The 17,314-nt window shown below is 37.5% G+C and overlaps 1 protein-coding gene across 1 annotated transcript; it reads right to left on the bottom strand.

Moving 5' to 3' along the window:
- Positions 1–344: 344 nt before the first annotated feature.
- Positions 345–1,058, bottom strand: LOC143235621 (uncharacterized). Its single transcript, XM_076473854.1, has one exon. The coding sequence runs from the start codon at positions 1,056–1,058 to the stop codon at positions 345–347; it is 714 nt and encodes a 237-aa protein (XP_076329969.1).
- Positions 1,059–17,314: the final 16,256 nt, after the last annotated feature.

The following is a 17,314-nucleotide window of genomic DNA, read 5'->3' as shown; positions in this document are numbered from 1 at the left end:
AATGTAGACAAACTTTTATGTAGTAACAAAGAATACAAATCTTTAAGATTATTGTATAGGATCGTGTGAGATAGAGGTAAGTTACTTACAAACTTACACTGCTAAAATCTAGGGTTCGATTCCTCGCTGTGGACACAGCAGATAATCCAACGTGACTTTGCTCTTAAGAACAAACAAACAAACCACACACGAGAAATATTTTTAACGAAAGTTAATTTCCACTGTCAAATTTCAAGACGGAGTGATCGACATCTCGGAATTGTAATACAAATATCAGCGTAAAATAAAGAATTATGAAAGTATTCCCCATTGTTTCACAAGTTCGATCATTTTATTTCCAAATTTCAATGGAAGACTTGATCGTAAACGGTGGCGTTGCTGTTCCTTTGGTTGGCAAAGTTTCCGCAATCGATTCTTTTGTCGTAGTTGACCCCATGGCGGTAATGGTGGCTAAAACCAATCTGGTCGGGTACTAAGTATCGCCTCGATCTCGGTAACAAGTGTGCAACACGATGCACGCAGCCGTGATGTTCCAGCTCGGCAATTTTAGTAATATAGCGAGACCTTTCGTAGCCCTCGGTGTTATTAGTTTTCATTGTTTTAAGCAGGGTGTTGAACTGAAAAGAGACGTTTTGGACAGGAAACGATGGGTAATCGAGACAGTAAAGAACATGTCTGAAAAGATACTCTCCACAGCAGTCTCCAGAGAACTTTCGCTCTTCGCTCTTCAGGAGATCTTGTAATGTTTCATGCTGCACAGGAAAAATAAACTCATCCAGGTCAATATACAGACCATACTCATACTGAAACATATGTCTATACATACAATCTTGGATAGATATAACCTGGGCACGCTCGCTCCATTTGCGGTTATCTGTTTCTCCGTGTTTAGCAAAGGTAACACGTCCAGCGAAACGCCCGCCTTCTTTAATTGTTCGAGTATTGTTAACACTTTTCCGAACAGCCAGCGTCGTAAAAACAAAATGGCTGACACCAACAACGGTGTAGTAAGCAACTATTTCTATAACTTGCATATATCCATCAAAATCACCATACATCGGAGTTGTACATACCACAGTTTTATTCGTTAGGTTCGTCTTCTTTGATAGTGAACCTTTATCCAGTGCATTGGCTTCGCCATCTCATTTGATATGATGGAAACAGCAATTGGGTGCTGGTCGGGTGGCACGAGGCAACGAAACTCAATGCTTCCGCCATCATAGCACTTTGCAGAAAACCGGTATCGACCTTGCAAAGGCCGAGTTAGAATTCTTCTAGAGCTTGATCCTCCAAACTGCAAAATACAACGAACATTATCGAAGTTTTGAAAGTTAAGTCCAACCTTCCCAAAGATGCGGATTAGAGGTCCCGTGCCAGAGTTCGACGGCCGATCATCCCAGAAAGCAGAATAAATATAGATTTCCGGAATTACAATGCGCCAAAAGTCGGTTGGATCAACACTTTCGTTTTGAAAGTATTTATTCTCATGTAAGAATTCCAAACGAGAAATAAATTCTTTGTCTTTAACGTTTTCCAAGTTCACTTTCATGATATAATTCTGTGGCTCATTCACTACACTATCTAAATCATTTTCAGTCTGTAATTTAAGCAAATATTTGTCCATCTTATCATTCGCTCTAAACTTAATACTTATCAGGAATATCGCAGTGATGCTAAAAATAAGCAGGGTTTTCTTCTTTAATTTCCTAAATTTCATTTCTTTTTTTGCACTAGAACGTATCTGAAAGAAAGCTTCATGCAATGCAGCTTTCCTCATGTGGCACTACTGAAACAGTTGGTTTTTATCGGCGACTGATGTACTAAAAACAAGCAGTATACCAGATGACACGTGGTGTGCAGTTCCTACCTGAGTATTTTATATAACACGAAATAAACTCTCCAATCCAACATGCGGGCAAACAAATAACAGCATATGTGAAATACACTATACTAGCAACGTTTTCGAAGTTTAACTGTAAAAATATGTTTGTGTTAATTAATCTCTGAGATAGATGGTGAGTTAAAATGATTCACACAGTGTTTTATTTTAAGTATTTTTCATTACAATGTAACAAGCATAAAAATACGATTAGCACGAAAACTGAGTAAAACTTACGTTACACGCACACAAGTATATATATATGTGATTATTATGTGAAACTTCTGTTATCGATTTGTTCTATGTGAACGGTAGGATGTTAACTACGTAGCATAATTAACATCAAAGCATCTACGTGGCATGGTAGAGTAATTAATATCCATAACATCTGCGTAGCAGGGTTGGATAACTAATATTATTAGCATTTACATGGCAATTTAAGCTCTTTATTTGAATAGTGATGCTTTCCTAACGTTTAATAAGTAAAATTAACCAGTTCTTAAGAAACATCTTAATACGTTCGTAGGAGGTGTTAGAGAGAACTTTACGGTACAGATACTGTGCTTTGTTTCAGGCCCCCGCTTGTACAGCGGTATGTCTGCGGATTTACAACGCTAAAATCAGCGGTTCGACTTTCCTCGGTGAGCTGAGTAGACAGCCTCTTGTGGCTTTGCTACACGAAAACACACCTTTGTCTTATACGTACATTACACTATGTAACACAAATTTTGTTCCTGGATAGTATGTGTTATTTCTTAATTGCTCATGTTGTAAAAGTACAGAAAATGGCCATTATTCCCTTCAAACTTTCCTTTTGTAGCCTGGATAATGAAATTTAGAAATTAACCTATTTTCTATGTAAAAACGGGCAAATTTTCACATTTTCATTTACATAAGGTCTGAATAAAACAACATGTGAATCAAGATTTACATGTATTTCTACTCAAGTAATACAAAAATGTTTAGAAGTGAGTAGTTTTTCGAGATTTGCAACTGTAATGTAAATCACTTTCACGCATTAGCCCCCAAATATAGTCTCCCATCATGTTTTCGTTATATGCTTCTTGGTAGCTTTAAAGTCCAATATATCTTAGTGGAAGTGCTCGCCTTGCTCCTCTGACCGTAGTTTTCCACTAGAGCCTCCACCAGTTACACATAATTTTCGGCCTTGTGACTGCCCAAGAAGCCTCGAACCACTGCGACACAGCTCCCCCAAGGTTTTATTTTCCCCTTCCTACTGAGCTTCTTGGGAAATTCTGTGCACTCCAGAAAAAATTATCGAAGGTACTTGAAGGCTGCTGACTCCTTATCAAGACCTGTGACAAATTGTTTCCACAAGACCCAATTTTATGTACAATGGTGGGAACAACACCTTCTGGAGGTCATCTAGTGGTTCACACATGACATTGTGCCTCCCCACAGAGATCTCGATCCGTTATGGCCAGTGTTTCCTGTTGTAGTGCGCTGCAGTGTCTCTGCTGTCCCAAAGGCAAAGATAACAGGAAAACTTAGTAAAGCCTCCTTGGAGACCCATCAGGAATGCCATCATTTTGAAGTCTCCGATAACCTCCTTAGCCATACTCATCATACTTCAAGGCTTCTAGCAATGTTTTGACGCTGTTGTATTCCTCCTTGAGGTGCACCTAATGAGTCAGGGGAAGAGACGGATACTTATTCCCGTTATGGAGCATCACAGCTTTGAAGCTTCTGGATGAGCTATCAATGAAGAGGCGCCACTCGTACGGGTTTCAGGCAATTCCAGCTGCCTCGCACAGACCGGATACATTGTGGCAGAAGCAGAGCCCAACTTGATGAATGAAGAAGCTTGAAATATGTTGGTGACGCTTCCTCTCTCTTGTGACTTCCACAATTGCATCTAACAAATATCACTTCTTGAGCCTAGATCTCAAAAGCTCGGCATTCGACTTTGTTAGACCTGGAATGTTCTGGAAAATGGGTAAATTTAAAAATTTCTTTACCCAGGTCACAAAAGCAAAGTTTGAAGTGAAAAATAGGTCTCTTCCATTTACTTTAGGCATAAACAATTGGGAAATAATACTTTCTGCCCATGAACAAGAAAAAGTAAAAATTTTGTTACATAATGTAATTAATATTAATAGCATTTACATGGCATGGTTGTATAATTAATAATAATAGCATCTGTTTGTTTATTTTTTTAAATTTCGCACAAAGCTACTCGAGGGCTATCTGTGCTAATATCTCTTCTTTCACTGCATGTTGTATAAGATTCTACGTTTTCTTACATCCTACAAACAATTTAATCTTCCTGATAAACGCAGACTGTTTGTTTTGTGTCTTATTGAATTTTGCTCAAAGCTACACAAGGGCTATTAACGCTAAAGACCTTAATTTTGAAGGTGTGAGCTAGAGGGAATTCAAATGGTCAACAGTACCCGTCACTAACTCTTGGGATGCTCTAATTGATTAGTGAGAATGCATCCGTGGTTCATCAAAGTCTTGAGAACATTATTACTTTGTGTAACTTTGAGGTCAACAACAACAAACCAACCAATCTCTATTCTCAGGAGGACGCATGAATGTCATATTTAACTTCTCTTAATTTCAATCTTCTAACAGCTTGTCCTATTTGTTGTGGATTTCCCCCCGCTAGCCTTGTAATTGTTATACTGTGTCTTTATATTTCTAACTAACACATGTTACTCATCGTGACATGGCTTATTTTGTTTTCATTTTACCTAAAAATATATCTATTCACTTAACGTGTTTCGTATTACAAGCTCTATTTGTGAAAAAAAAAATGGGGATAAATCATTAATTAGTTTATTTAATTGTAATGGTTGAATCCAGATCGTAAACTGGTGACAACACCAGAAGCTGTGTCCAAAGAACCAGTTTTGAGTGATCGGTGAAAGATGTCAGTTAATGATATATTTCTATGTTAATGGGAGGCTGCAATTTGTAGTTCAAAGGTTAAATCCATCTTACTGTTAAACGTCAGCGTTTCCTTCGCTCTTCCAAGAACCTCAACGGTTTGAAGAAACAATAACTGAGGAACTTCTATTTATGCTCTGGAATATTACAATAGTTTCAGATAAAGTTTTTTTTAATAAAGAGAGAATTTCTACTCTCGTTACATCTGGTTTAAATAATGAGTTGATTTTCAGTAATACAGCAAGAGTACATTTTTCTTAAATTATTTGAACAGTTTAGGTAGTTAACATTAGTATTAAACATAATACTCTGCATTATTGTTTTTCACGTTCAGGTTTCTTTTCATGAATATAATTTATAAAGTTTTACATTTACTAATTAAAGCTATAATTTATTTTCCATCTCTATATGTAATTGTTTTCTCGATCAAATTCTACTCTTCTTACATATATGTCTTATCTATAAACGTATAAGTTAATCTTTATTTTCCCACTATGTGTTGTGCTATTCTTAGTTTGCTGAGATTTTGAACGAAACATTATTAAAGAGGCCCGGCATGGCCAGGTGGTTAAGGCATTCGACTCGTAATCTTAGAGTCGCGGGTTCGTATCCACGTCACACCAAACATGTTCGTACTTTCAGTCGTGAGGGGCGTTGTCATGTGACGGTCAATGCCACTATTCGTTGATAAAAGAGCATCACAAAAGATGGTGGTAGGTGGTGATGATTAGTTGCCTTCCCTCTATTCTTACACTGCAAAATTAGAGACGGTTAGCGCAAATAGCCCTCGTGCAGCTTTGCGCGAAGTTCAAAACAAACAAACAAAGAGGTATAAGAGATATGCGAGCGTGATAATTGCTAACGTGATATAATTAAATCAGGAATTGTCTTAGAACTTTCAGTTTGCATTCTAGAAACGAGAATAAGACAAAAGAAAGGAACTGTTGGAAAAACTAAAAGTCGTCCAGAAAGACAACTATATCGCAAAATCATTTATATTTCATTGAAGAACGTTTCTAATCGTCATTTAAGCTGGCTTGGCAAAATATGCTGCTTTAAACTTACCACACTGTTCGTTTGGTATGGTACGTTTCATTTTCATTCTACCTTAAATGTTTATTAGATTGCTCCTCAGTAGCAGAGCATATGTCTGTGGACTCTTAACTGCTAGAAACTGGGTTTCGATACCTTTGAATATATTACAGAGAGTAATATATATGTCTGAAAACTCGTTGTATATCCCAGTATGTCTGTGGTCCTGTGTTTCATTTATAAATGAAAAAAATAACTCAGTAATTGTTGATACATCATGTTTAGGTATTAATAGGACCAATCTTCTTATCTAATAAACGAAGTGCCGAAAGACCACACGTTCTGTTGACATTACCCTCAGTGCTTAGAAATTTAACAACTAAGAAAGTATGCGTTATTTCTTTGAGTTCTTGGAATAGGTACTTAGAGTATGGCAAAATTTTGATAAATATTTTTGTCTAAGGTGCAGCTGTGTTGCGTTGTACAATATAAACATAATGTACTGAGTGAAGTAAAGAATGAACTCTATTACTCTAAAGATGCTAGGACTAATTTTACTTTAGAATGCGCTAATCTTGATTGTAAATGCTTCGTTACATTTCTTGCATAGGATCGTGTGAGATAGAGGTAAGTTACTTACAAACTTACACTGCTAAAATCTAGGGTTCGATTCCTCGCTGTGGACACAGCAGATAATCCAACGTGACTTTGCTCTTAAGAACAAACAAACAAACCACACACGAGAAATATTTTTAACGAAAGTTAATTTCCACTGTCAAATTTCAAGACGGAGTGATCGACATCTCGGAATTGTAATACAAATATCAGCGTAAAATAAAGAATTATGAAAGTATTCCCCATTGTTTCACAAGTTCGATCATTTTATTTCCAAATTTCAATGGAAGACTTGATCGTAAACGGTGGCGTTGCTGTTCCTTTGGTTGGCAAAGTTTCCGCAATCGATTCTTTTGTCGTAGTTGACCCCATGGCGGTAATGGTGGCTAAAACCAATCTGGTCGGGTACTAAGTATCGCCTCGATCTCGGTAACAAGTGTGCAACACGATGCACGCAGCCGTGATGTTCCAGCTCGGCAATTTTAGTAATATAGCGAGACCTTTCGTAGCCCTCGGTGTTATTAGTTTTCATTGTTTTAAGCAGGGTGTTGAACTGAAAAGAGACGTTTTGGACAGGAAACGATGGGTAATCGAGACAGTAAAGAACATGTCTGAAAAGATACTCTCCACAGCAGTCTCCAGAGAACTTTCGCTCTTCGCTCTTCAGGAGATCTTGTAATGTTTCATGCTGCACAGGAAAAATAAACTCATCCAGGTCAATATACAGACCATACTCATACTGAAACATATGTCTATACATACAATCTTGGATAGATATAACCTGGGCACGCTCGCTCCATTTGCGGTTATCTGTTTCTCCGTGTTTAGCAAAAGGTAACACGTCCAGCGAAACGCCCGCCTTCTTTAATTGTTCGAGTATTGTTAACACTTTTTCCGAACAGCCAGCGTCGTAAAAAACAAAATGGCTGACACCAACAACGGTGTAGTAAGCAACTATTTCTATAACTTGCATATATCCATCAAAATCACCATACATCGGAGTTGTACATACCACAGTTTTATTCGTTAGGTTCGTCTTCTTTGGATAGTGAACCTTTATCCAGTGCATTGGCTTCGCCATCTCATTTGATATGATGGAAACAGCAATTGGGTGCTGGTCGGGTGGCACGAGGCAACGAAACTCAATGCTTCCGCCATCATAGCACTTTGCAGAAAACCGGTATCGACCTTGCAAAGGCCGAGTTAGAATTCTTCTAGAGCTTGATCCTCCAAACTGCAAAATACAACGAACATTATCGAAGTTTTGAAAGTTAAGTCCAACCTTCCCAAAGATGCGGATTAGAGGTCCCGTGCCAGAGTTCGACGGCCGATCATCCCAGAAAGCAGAATAAATATAGATTTCCGGAATTACAATGCGCCAAAAGTCGGTTGGATCAACACTTTCGTTTTGAAAGTATTTATTCTCATGTAAGAATTCCAAACGAGAAATAAATTCTTTGTCTTTAACGTTTTCCAAGTTCACTTTCATGATATAATTCTGTGGCTCATTCACTACACTATCTAAATCATTTTCAGTCTGTAATTTAAGCAAATATTTGTCCATCTTATCATTCGCTCTAAACTTAATACTTATCAGGAATATCGCAGTGATGCTAAAAATAAGCAGGGTTTTCTTCTTTAATTTCCTAAATTTCATTTCTTTTTTTGCACTAGAACGTATCTGAAAGAAAGCTTCATGCAATGCAGCTTTCCTCATGTGGCACTACTGAAACAGTTGGTTTTTATCGGCGACTGATGTACTAAAAACAAGCAGTATACCAGATGACACGTGGTGTGCAGTTCCTACCTGAGTATTTTATATAACACGAAATAAACTCTCCAATCCAACATGCGGGCAAACAAATAACAGCATATGTGAAATACACTATACTAGCAACGTTTTCGAAGTTTAACTGTAAAAATATGTTTGTGTTAATTAATCTCTGAGATAGATGGTGAGTTAAAATGATTCACACAGTGTTTTATTTTAAGTATTTTTCATTACCATGTAACAAGCATAAAAATACGATTAGCACGAAAACTGAGTAAAACTTACGTTACACGCACACAAGTATATATATACATGTGATTATTATGTGAAACTTCTGTTATCGATTTGTTCTATGTGAACGGTAGGATGTTAGGATAATTAACATCAAAGCATCTACGTGGCATGGTAGAGTAATTAATATCCATAACATCTGCGTAGCAGGGTTGGATAACTAATATTATTAGCATTTACATGGCAATTTAAGCTCTTTATTTGAATAGTGATGCTTTCCTAACGTTTAATAAGTAAAATTAACCAGTTCTTAAGAAACATCTTAATACGTTCGTAGGAGGTGTTAGAGAGAACTTTACGGTACAGATACTGTGCTTTGTTTCAGGCCCCCGCTTGTACAGCGGTATGTCTGCGGATTTACAACGCTAAAATCAGCGGTTCGACTTTCCTCGGTGAGCTGAGTAGACAGCCTCTTGTGGCTTTGCTACACGAAAACACACCTTTGTCTTATACGTACATTACACTATGTAACACAAATTTTGTTCCTGGATAGTATGTGTTATTTCTTAATTGCTCATGTTGTAAAAGTACAGAAAATGGCCATTATTCCCTTCAAACTTTCCTTTTGTAGCCTGGATAATGAAATTTAGAAATTAACCTATTTTCTATGTAAAAACGGGCAAATTTTCACATTTTCATTTACATAAGGTCTGAATAAAACAACATGTGAATCAAGATTTACATGTATTTCTACTCAAGTAATACAAAAATGTTTAGAAGTGAGTAGTTTTTCGAGATTTGCAACTGTAATGTAAATCACTTTCACGCATTAGCCCCAAATATAGTCTCCCATCATGTTTTCGTTATATGCTTCTTGGTAGCTTTAAAGTCCAATATATCTTAGTGGAAGTGCTCGCCTTGCTCCTCTGACCGTAGTTTTCCACTAGAGCCTCCACCAGTTACACATAATTTTCGGCCTTGTGACTGCCCAAGAAGCCTCGAACCACTGCGACACAGCTCCCCCAAGGTTTTATTTTCCCCTTCCTACTGAGCTTCTTGGGAAATTCTGTGCACTCCAGAAAAAATTATCGAAGGTACTTGAAGGCTGCTGACTCCTTATCAAGACCTGTGACAAATTGTTTCACAAGACCCAATTTTATGTACAATGGTGGGAACAACACCTTCTGGAGGTCATCTAGTGGTTCACACATGACATTGTGCCTCCCCACAGAGATCTCGATCCGTTATGGCCAGTGTTTCCTGTTGTAGTGCGCTGCAGTGTCTCTGCTGTCCCAAAGGCAAAGATAACAGGAAAACTTAGTAAAGCCTCCTTGGAGACCCATCAGGAATGCCATCATTTTGAAGTCTCCGATAACCTTCCAGCCATACTCATCATACTTCAAGGCTTCTAGCAATGTTTTGACGCTGTTGTATTCCTCCTTGAGGTGCACCTAATGAGTCAGGGGAAGAGACGGATACTTATTCCCGTTATGGAGCATCACAGCTTTGAAGCTTCTGGATGAGCTATCAATGAAGAGGCGCCACTCGTACGGGTTTCAGGCAATTCCAGCTGCCTCGCACAGACCGGATACATTGTGGCAGAAGCAGAGCCCAACTTGATGAATGAAGAAGCTTGAAATATGTTGGTGACGCTTCCTCTCTTGTGACTTCCACAATTGCATCTAACAAATATCACTTCTTGAGCCTAGATCTCAAAAGCTCGGCATTCGACTTTGTTAGACCTGGAATGTTCTGGAAAATGGGTAAATTTAAAAATTTCTTTACCCAGGTCACAAAAGCAAAGTTTGAAGTGAAAAATAGGTCTCTTCCATTTACTTTAGGCATAAACAATTGGGAAATAATACTTTCTGCCCATGAACAAGAAAAGTAAAATTTTGTTACATAATGTAATTAATATTAATAGCATTTACATGGCATGGTTGTATAATTAATAATAATAGCATCTGTTTGTTTATTTTTTTAAATTTCGCACAAAGCTACTCGAGGGCTATCTGTGCTAATATCTCTTCTTTCACTGCATGTTGTATAAGATTCTACGTTTTCTTACATCCTACAAACAATTTAATCTTCCTGATAAACGCAGACTGTTTGTTTTGTGTCTTATTGAATTTTGCTCAAAGCTACACAAGGGCTATTAACGCTAAAGACCTTAATTTTGAAGGTGTGAGCTAGAGGGAATTCAAATGGTCAACAGTACCCGTCACTAACTCTTGGGATGCTCTAATTGATTAGTGAGAATGCATCCGTGGTTCATCAAAGTCTTGAGAACATTATTACTTTGTGTAACTTTGAGGTCAACAACAACAAACCAACCAATCTCTATTCTCAGGAGGACGCATGAATGTCATATTTAACTTCTCTTAATTTCAATCTTCTAACAGCTTGTCCTATTTGTTGTGGATTTCCCCCGCTAGCCTTGTAATTGTTATACTGTGTCTTTATATTTCTAACTGACACATGTTACTCATCGTGACATGGCTTATTTTGTTTTCATTTTACCTAAAAATATATCTATTCACTTAACGTGTTTCGTATTACAAGCTCTATTTGTGAAAAAAAAAATGGGGATAAATCATTAATTAGTTTATTTAATTGTAATGGTTGAATCCAGATCGTAAACTGGTGACAACACCAGAAGCTGTGTCCAAAGAACCAGTTTTGAGTGATCGGTGAAAGATGTCAGTTAATGATATATTTCTATGTTAATGGGAGGCTGCAATTTGTAGTTCAAAGGTTAAATCCATCTTACTGTTAAACGTCAGCGTTTCCTTCGCTCTTCCAAGAACCTCAACGGTTTGAAGAAACAATAACTGAGGAACTTCTATTTATGCTCTGGAATATTACAATAGTTTCAGATAAAGTTTTTTTTAATAAAGAGAGAATTTCTACTCTCGTTACATCTGGTTTAAATAATGAGTTGATTTTCAGTAATACAGCAAGAGTACATTTTTCTTAAATTATTTGAACAGTTTAGGTAGTTAACATTAGTATTAAACATAATACTCTGCATTATTGTTTTCACGTTCAGGTTTCTTTTCATGAATATAATTTATAAAGTTTTACATTTACTAATTAAAGCTATAATTTATTTTCCATCTCTATATGTAATTGTTTTCTCGATCAAATTCTACTCTTCTTACATATATGTCTTATCTATAAACGTATAAGTTAATCTTTATTTTCCCACTATGTGTTGTGCTATTCTTAGTTTGCTGAGATTTTGAACGAAACATTATTAAAGAGGCCCGGCATGGCCAGGTGGTTAAGGCATTCGACTCGTAATCTTAGAGTCGCGGGTTCGTATCCACGTCACACCAAACATGTTCGTACTTTCAGTCGTGGGGGCGTGGTCATGTGACGGTCAATGCCACTATTCGTTGATAAAAGAGCATCACAAAAGATGGTGGTAGGTGGTGATGATTAGTTGCCTTCCCTCTATTCTTACACTGCAAAATTAGAGACGGTTAGCGCAAATAGCCCTCGTGCAGCTTTGCGCGAAGTTCAAAACAAACAAACAAAGAGGTATAAGAGATATGCGAGCGTGATAATTGCTAACGTGATATAATTAAATCAGGAATTGTCTTAGAACTTTCAGTTTGCATTCTAGAAACGAGAATAAGACAAAAGAAAGGAACTGTTGGAAAAACTAAAAGTCGTCCAGAAAGACAACTATATCGCAAAATCATTTATATTTCATTGAAGAACGTTTCTAATCGTCATTTAAGCTGGCTTGGCAAAATATGCTGCTTTAAACTTACCACACTGTTCGTTTGGTATGGTACGTTTCATTTTCATTCTACCTTAAATGTTTATTAGATTGCTCCTCAGTAGCAGAGCATATGTCTGTGGACTCTTAACTGCTAGAAACTGGGTTTCGATACCTTTGAATATATTACAGAGAGTAATATATATGTCTGAAAACTCGTTGTATATCCCAGTATGTCTGTGGTCCTGTGTTTCATTTATAAATGAAAAAAATAACTCAGTAATTGTTGATACATCATGTTTAGGTATTAATAGGACCAATCTTCTTATCTAATAAACGAAGTGCCGAAAGACCACACGTTCTGTTGACATTACCCTCAGTGCTTAGAAATTTAACAACTAAGAAAGTATGCGTTATTTCTTTGAGTTCTTGGAATAGGTACTTAGAGTATGGCAAAATTTTTGATAAATATTTTTGTCTAAGGTGCAGCTGTGTTGCGTTGTACAATATAAACATAATGTACTGAGTGAAGTAAAGAATGAACTCTATTACTCTAAAGATGCTAGGACTAATTTTACTTTAGAATGCGCTAATCTTGATTGTAAATGCTTCGTTACATTTCTTGCATAGGATCGTGTGAGATAGAGGTAAGTTACTTACAAACTTACACTGCTAAAATCTAGGGTTCGATTCCTCGCTGTGGACACAGCAGATAATCCAACGTGACTTTGCTCTTAAGAACAAACAAACAAACCACACACGAGAAATATTTTTAACGAAAGTTAATTTCCACTGTCAAATTTCAAGACGGAGTGATCGACATCTCGGAATTGTAATACAAATATCAGCGTAAAATAAAGAATTATGAAAGTATTCCCCATTGTTTCACAAGTTCGATCATTTTATTTCCAAATTTCAATGGAAGACTTGGATCGTAAACGGTGGCGTTGCTGTTCCTTTGGTTGGCAAAGTTTCCGCAATCGATTCTTTTGTCGTAGTTGACCCCATGGCGGTAATGGTGGCTAAAACCAATCTGGTCGGGTACTAAGTATCGCCTCGATCTCGGTAACAAGTGTGCAACACGATGCACGCAGCCGTGATGTTCCAGCTCGGCAATTTTAGTAATATAGCGAGACCTTTCGTAGCCCTCGGTGTTATTAGTTTTCATTGTTTTAAGCAGGGTGTTGAACTGAAAAGAGACGTTTTGGACAGGAAACGATGGGTAATCGAGACAGTAAAGAACATGTCTGAAAAGATACTCTCCACAGCAGTCTCCAGAGAACTTTCGCTCTTCGCTCTTCAGGAGATCTTGTAATGTTTCATGCTGCACAGGAAAAATAAACTCATCCAGGTCAATATACAGACCATACTCATACTGAAACATATGTCTATACATACAATCTTGGATAGATATAACCTGGGCACGCTCGCTCCATTTGCGGTTATCTGTTTCTCCGTGTTTAGCAAAGGTAACACGTCCAGCGAAACGCCCGCCTTCTTTAATTGTTCGAGTATTGTTAACACTTTTTCCGAACAGCCAGCGTCGTAAAAAACAAAATGGCTGACACCAACAACGGTGTAGTAAGCAACTATTTCTATAACTTGCATATATCCATCAAAATCACCATACATCGGAGTTGTACATACCACAGTTTTATTCGTTAGGTTCGTCTTCTTTGGATAGTGAACCTTTATCCAGTGCATTGGCTTCGCCATCTCATTTGATATGATGGAAACAGCAATTGGGTGCTGGTCGGGTGGCACGAGGCAACGAAACTCAATGCTTCCGCCATCATAGCACTTTGCAGAAAACCGGTATCGACCTTGCAAAGGCCGAGTTAGAATTCTTCTAGAGCTTGATCCTCCAAACTGCAAAATACAACGAACATTATCGAAGTTTTGAAAGTTAAGTCCAACCTTCCCAAAGATGCGGATTAGAGGTCCCGTGCCAGAGTTCGACGGCCGATCATCCCAGAAAGCAGAATAAATATAGATTTCCGGAATTACAATGCGCCAAAAGTCGGTTGGATCAACACTTTCGTTTTGAAAGTATTTATTCTCATGTAAGAATTCCAAACGAGAAATAAATTCTTTGTCTTTAACGTTTTCCAAGTTCACTTTCATGATATAATTCTGTGGCTCATTCACTACACTATCTAAATCATTTTCAGTCTGTAATTTAAGCAAATATTTGTCCATCTTATCATTCGCTCTAAACTTAATACTTATCAGGAATATCGCAGTGATGCTAAAAAATAAGCAGGGTTTTCTTCTTTAATTTCCTAAATTTCATTTCTTTTTTTGCACTAGAACGTATCTGAAAGAAAGCTTCATGCAATGCAGCTTTCCTCATGTGGCACTACTGAAACAGTTGGTTTTTATCGGCGACTGATGTACTAAAAACAAGCAGTATACCAGATGACACGTGGTGTGCAGTTCCTACCTGAGTATTTTATATAACACGAAATAAACTCTCCCAATCCAACATGCGGGCAAACAAATAACAGCATATGTGAAATACACTATACTAGCAACGTTTTCGAAGTTTAACTGTAAAAATATGTTTGTGTTAGTTAATCTCTGAGATAGATGGTGAGTTAAAATGATTCACACAGTGTTTTATTTTAAGTATTTTTCATTACAATGTAACAAGCATAAAAATACGATTAGCACGAAAACTGAGTAAAACTTACGTTACACGCACACAAGTATATATATATGTGATTATTATGTGAAACTTCTGTTATCGATTTGTTCTATGTGAACGGTAGGATAATTAATGTCAATAACTACGTAGCATGTTAGGATAATTAACATCAAAGCATCTACGTGGCATGGTAGAGTAATTAATATCCATAACATCTGCGTAGCAGGGTTGGATAACTAATATTATTAGCATTTACATGGCAATTTAAGCTCTTTATTTGAATAGTGATGCTTTCCTAACGTTTAATAAGTAAAATTAACCAGTTCTTAAGAAACATCTTAATACGTTCGTAGGAGGTGTTAGAGAGAACTTTACGGTACAGATACTGTGCTTTGTTTCAGGCCCCCGCTTGTACAGCGGTATGTCTGCGGATTTACAACGCTAAAATCAGCGGTTCGACTTTCCTCGGTGAGCTGAGTAGACAGCCTCTTGTGGCTTTGCTACACGAAAACACACCTTTGTCTTATACGTACATTACACTATGTAACACAAATTTTGTTCCTGGATAGTATGTGTTATTTCTTAATTGCTCATGTTGTAAAAGTACAGAAAATGGCCATTATTCCCTTCAAACTTTCCTTTTGTGGCCTGGATAATGAAATTTAGAAATTAACCTATTTTCTATGTAAAAACGGGCAAATTTTCACATTTTCATTTACATAAGGTCTGAATAAAACAACATGTGAATCAAGATTTACATGTATTTCTACTCAAGTAATACAAAAATGTTTAGAAGTGAGTAGTTTTTCGAGATTTGCAACTGTAATGTAAATCACTTTCACGCATTAGCCCCCAAATATAGTCTCCCATCATGTTTTCGTTATATGCTTCTTGGTAGCTTTAAAGTCCAATATATCTTAGTGGAAGTGCTCGCCTTGCTCCTCTGACCGTAGTTTTCCACTAGAGCCTCCACCAGTTACACATAATTTTCGGCCTTGTGACTGCCCAAGAAGCCTCGAACCACTGCGACACAGCTCCCCCAAGGTTTTATTTTCCCCTTCCTACTGAGCTTCTTGGGAAATTCTGTGCACTCCAGAAAAAATTATCGAAGGTACTTGAAGGCTGCTGACTCCTTATCAAGACCTGTGACAAATTGTTTCACAAGACCCAATTTTATGTACAATGGTGGGAACAACACCTTCTGGAGGTCATCTAGTGGTTCACACATGACATTGTGCCTCCCCACAGAGATCTCGATCCGTTATGGCCAGTGTTTCCTGTTGTAGTGCGCTGCAGTGTCTCTGCTGTCCCAAAGGCAAAGATAACAGGAAAACTTAGTAAAGCCTCCTTGGAGACCCATCAGGAATGCCATCATTTTGAAGTCTCCGATAACCTTCCAGCCATACTCATCATACTTCAAGGCTTCTAGCAATGTTTTGACGCTGTTGTATTCCTCCTTGAGGTGCACCTAATGAGTCAGGGGAAGAGACGGATACTTATTCCCGTTATGGAGCATCACAGCTTTGAAGCTTCTGGATGAGCTATCAATGAAGAGGCGCCACTCGTACGGGTTTCAGGCAATTCCAGCTGCCTCGCACAGACCGGATACATTGTGGCAGAAGCAGAGCCCAACTTGATGAATGAAGAAGCTTGAAATATGTTGGTGACGCTTCCTCTCTCTTGTGACTTCCACAATTGCATCTAACAAATATCACTTCTTGAGCCTAGATCTCAAAAGCTCGGCATTCGACTTTGTTAGACCTGGAATGTTCTGGAAAATGGGTAAATTTAAAAATTTCTTTACCCAGGTCACAAAAGCAAAGTTTGAAGTGAAAAATAGGTCTCTTCCATTTACTTTAGGCATAAACAATTGGGAAATAATACTTTCTGCCCATGAACAAGAAAAGTAAAAATTTTGTTACATAATGTAATTAATATTAATAGCATTTACATGGCATGGTTGTATAATTAATAATAATAGCATCTGTTTGTTTATTTTTTTAAATTTCGCACAAAGCTACTCGAGGGCTATATGTGCTGATATCTCTTCTTTCACTGCATGTTGTATAAGATTCTACGTTTTCTTACATCCTACAAACAATTTAATCTTCCTGATAAACGCAGACTGTTTGTTTTGTGTCTTATCGAATTTTGCTCAAAGCTACACAAGGGCTATTAACGCTAAAGACCTTAATTTTGAAGGTGTGAGCTAGAGGGAATTCAAATGGTCAACAGTACCCGTCACTAACTCTTGGGATGCTCTAATTGATTAGTGAGAATGCATCCGTGGTTCATCAAAGTCTTGAGAACATTATTACTTTGTGTAACTTTGAGGTCAACAACAACAAACCAACCAATCTCTATTCTCAGGAGGACGCATGAATGTCATATTTAACTTCTCTTAATTTCAATCTTCTAACAGCTTGTCCTATTTGTTGTGGATTTCCCCCGCTAGCCTTGTAATTGTTATACTGTGTCTTTATATTTCTAACTAACACA

The sequence above is a fragment of the Tachypleus tridentatus genome, chromosome 12, assembly GCF_004210375.1.
Source record: "Tachypleus tridentatus isolate NWPU-2018 chromosome 12, ASM421037v1, whole genome shotgun sequence".
Classification (NCBI taxonomy): Eukaryota; Metazoa; Arthropoda; class Merostomata; order Xiphosura; family Limulidae; genus Tachypleus; species Tachypleus tridentatus.
This window is presented reverse-complemented; position numbering and strand designations above follow the sequence as displayed.